At 42.1% G+C, this 2884-nt stretch overlaps 1 protein-coding gene across 1 annotated transcript in view; it reads right to left on the bottom strand.

Moving 5' to 3' along the window:
- LOC139028099 (protocadherin gamma-A11-like) overlaps positions 1-1937 on the bottom strand; it is a 28250-nt gene extending 26313 nt beyond the window's left edge. The window contains exon 1 of the mRNA XM_070444654.1: positions 9-1937. Coding sequence (XP_070300755.1) covers positions 9-1782 — 1774 coding nt within the window. The 5' untranslated portion in view covers positions 1783-1937. The remainder of the gene's footprint in view (positions 1-8) is intronic.
- Positions 1938-2884: the final 947 nt, after the last annotated feature.

The following is a 2884-nucleotide window of genomic DNA, read 5'->3' on the forward strand; positions in this document are numbered from 1 at the left end:
TGCTGAACGAGGCACCATTTCAGCCACCAGAGAGCTGCTAGTCTGGACTGGGTACAGAACCTGAGGCGCGTTGTCATTCTGGTCCTGGATCATTAATTTCACAGTCACATTGCTACTGAGAGGAGGAGAGCCTCCATCTTGCGCCTTAACCACGAGTGTAAGCTGTTTGATTTGTTCGTAATCAAAGGAGCGTACCGCGTGTATAACCCCACTCTCTGCATTTACCGAAACATAAGCAGCCACAGGAGCCCCGTTGACGTCAGTATCCTCCAGAATGTAGTAAATACGGGAATTTTGATTGGAGTCGGTGTCTTTAGCTCTAACAGTAAATATAGAGACGCCTGGAGAGTTATTCTCTGCGATATAAGAGTTGTACACGCGCCGTGGAAACACTGGGGCGTTGTCGTTGACGTCGGACACCTTCAGGTGAAAGGTTCTCTTACTTGAGAGAGGAGGCGACCCTGCGTCCGTGGAGACTACAGTTATGTTATGTTCTGACACGCTCTCGCGGTCTAAAATAGCATCGGTTACCAAGGTGTAGTAATTTCTTAAATTAGATTTGATCTTAAATGGGATGTTTTGGTCTAGGCTACAGCTCACATGTCCGTTTTCACCTGAATCAATGTCTTTAACGTTGATGATACCGATGGTTGTACCGGGAGGAGAGTCTTCAGAAATCGGACTCGTGAATGACATGACGCTTATAACAGGCTCATTATCGTTTTTGTCAATGACCTCAACAATAACTTTACTCGAATCGGTTAAGCCTCCCTGGTCCTTTGCTTCTATTCTCAGTTCAAACTTTTTCTCTTTTTCGTAATCAATCAACCCTGAAACGGATATAGTGCCTGTGGTTTCATTGATAGTCAACACATCAGCAAGACCACCATTCATGTCTGAAATAGAGTATACAATAAAACTATTCGTCCCGCTGTCTGCATCACTGGCATTTACGGTGGTAATATATGTGGCTTTCGGTGCGTTTTCCATCACAGTAGCCATGTACACTGACTGTTTAAACACGGGCGCATTGTCATTGGCATCGAGGACAGTGATCTCTATATTTACTGTGCCAGATCTCTGCGGATTTCCACCGTCTACAGCGCTTAGCTTTAAAGAGAGACGAGGATGCTTTTCTCTATCTAACGGTTGCTGGAGGACCATCTCTGCATATTTTCTTCCATCAGCATTTGGATGTTGTTTTAGAATGAAATTATCGTTTGAACTTAAAACATACTCCTGTAGGCCATTAGATCCTACATCAGAGTCCTCTGCACTGGCCAACGCAAAACGCGCATCAATAACAGCGGATTCACTGATTTCTAAATTTATATTATTTTTCTTAAATATTGGAGAATTATCGTTAATGTCCAGGATTTCTATAGTAACGTGATGAAGCTCCATTGGATGTTCTAGAATYATTTCGAAGCTGAAGCTACACGGTGTGATATCACCACAAATCTGTTCTCGGTCTATTCTCTGACTCACGACTAGAATCCCTTTGTCTGTCTTCAGCTCTGTGTACTGAATGCTTTCTCCTGTCACGATACGGGCCCGACCCGCTCGGCAGCCTCCCGCTCGGAGCCTTTTCAGATCTAACCCCAGGTCTTGAGCTACGTTACCGATAAGAGAACCTGTCTTCATCTCCTCGGGAATGGAATACCGGATTTGACCACTCACAATATGACTGAAATACAGGAGGAAAATAAGTACTTGCCACCGCAGTCCACAGCACAAACGCCATTTTAAGAATTTAGGTTGAAGGAATCCTTCCAATGCCATAGCCAACAAATAATAGATCCAACAGAATTATTCCTTTTATCATCAACTAATAGAAGAGCGATATTTGACTTATTTAAATCCAGGCTATTTTCACCGTCTTCTTTCGATATCTGTATAGATCAGAGCGAGTGTCTCTCTGTCGCGCCCCACCTCATATGAAGCGCAGTCTCTCCCTCTCCTCAAGTAAAGCGCAGTGATAGGGACCCTACAGATTGACAACACTGTACATAAACTATTTCACTGATCAACAGCGGCTCTCAGAGTCCAAAAAATGAACACACATTATATTTGAATCGGTAAAAACKTAGAAAATATTCAACAATTTACAGCACTAATTTGTTCCCAAAATATTTCAAATAGCTAGTTGAAAACCCCTGTGCTAGGTGAAATCTAAATAAATTAAACGTTAAATGACTATAATACTTGGACCAGTAAGGCAAATAGCAATAATTTGATACTAAATTATGCTACACTATCCTCTTAGCAATAGATTCGAACGTGCGTAAAAACATTTCCGTGGATCCACCATCCAAAGCATTATTGAACAACATATTCAGTACGAAAGTGGGTTGGTTATTGACAAGCAGTTAACACTGCTCAAGGGACTCCATAGTGACTCGTTGTCATAACACTGCCGTTGGAACAAAGGAGAGCAGTGTGAGCGAGCAGAGCAGACCTCCGCTGAGATCAAGACAGAAGTGGCGCTGTCCACAGAGAGTGTTGCTGAAATGGCCACACAGCCCACATTGCTGCTATTGTGATGAAAACAAATCAGTAGGTATACCTTAAAAGCAAAAACTAACCAATAAACAAGTAATTGCTTCTATTGCAGCTATTAGTTTGCTAACGTCGAAACCACAGTCTAAAAACTCAAGTGGCAGTGAAATTCTATAAAAGCCAAAGCTAACCACAACTACTAACTACTAACCACAACTAACAGCTGGTTTGAACAAATACTGTTAACCGCAGAAATATTAAGTAGGCACAATAGGTAAAATGGTTACAAAGGACACTTTGAAAAAGTATTGAAAATATATATTCCAACACAATGAGCAATACTGTTTTATCTCCAACACACTCACCTCTAGTGGGGAGTCTGGTT

The sequence above is a fragment of the Salvelinus sp. IW2-2015 genome, linkage group LG8 (genome assembly GCF_002910315.2).
Source record: "Salvelinus sp. IW2-2015 linkage group LG8, ASM291031v2, whole genome shotgun sequence".
Lineage (NCBI taxonomy): Eukaryota > Metazoa > Chordata > Actinopteri > Salmoniformes > Salmonidae > Salvelinus > Salvelinus sp. IW2-2015.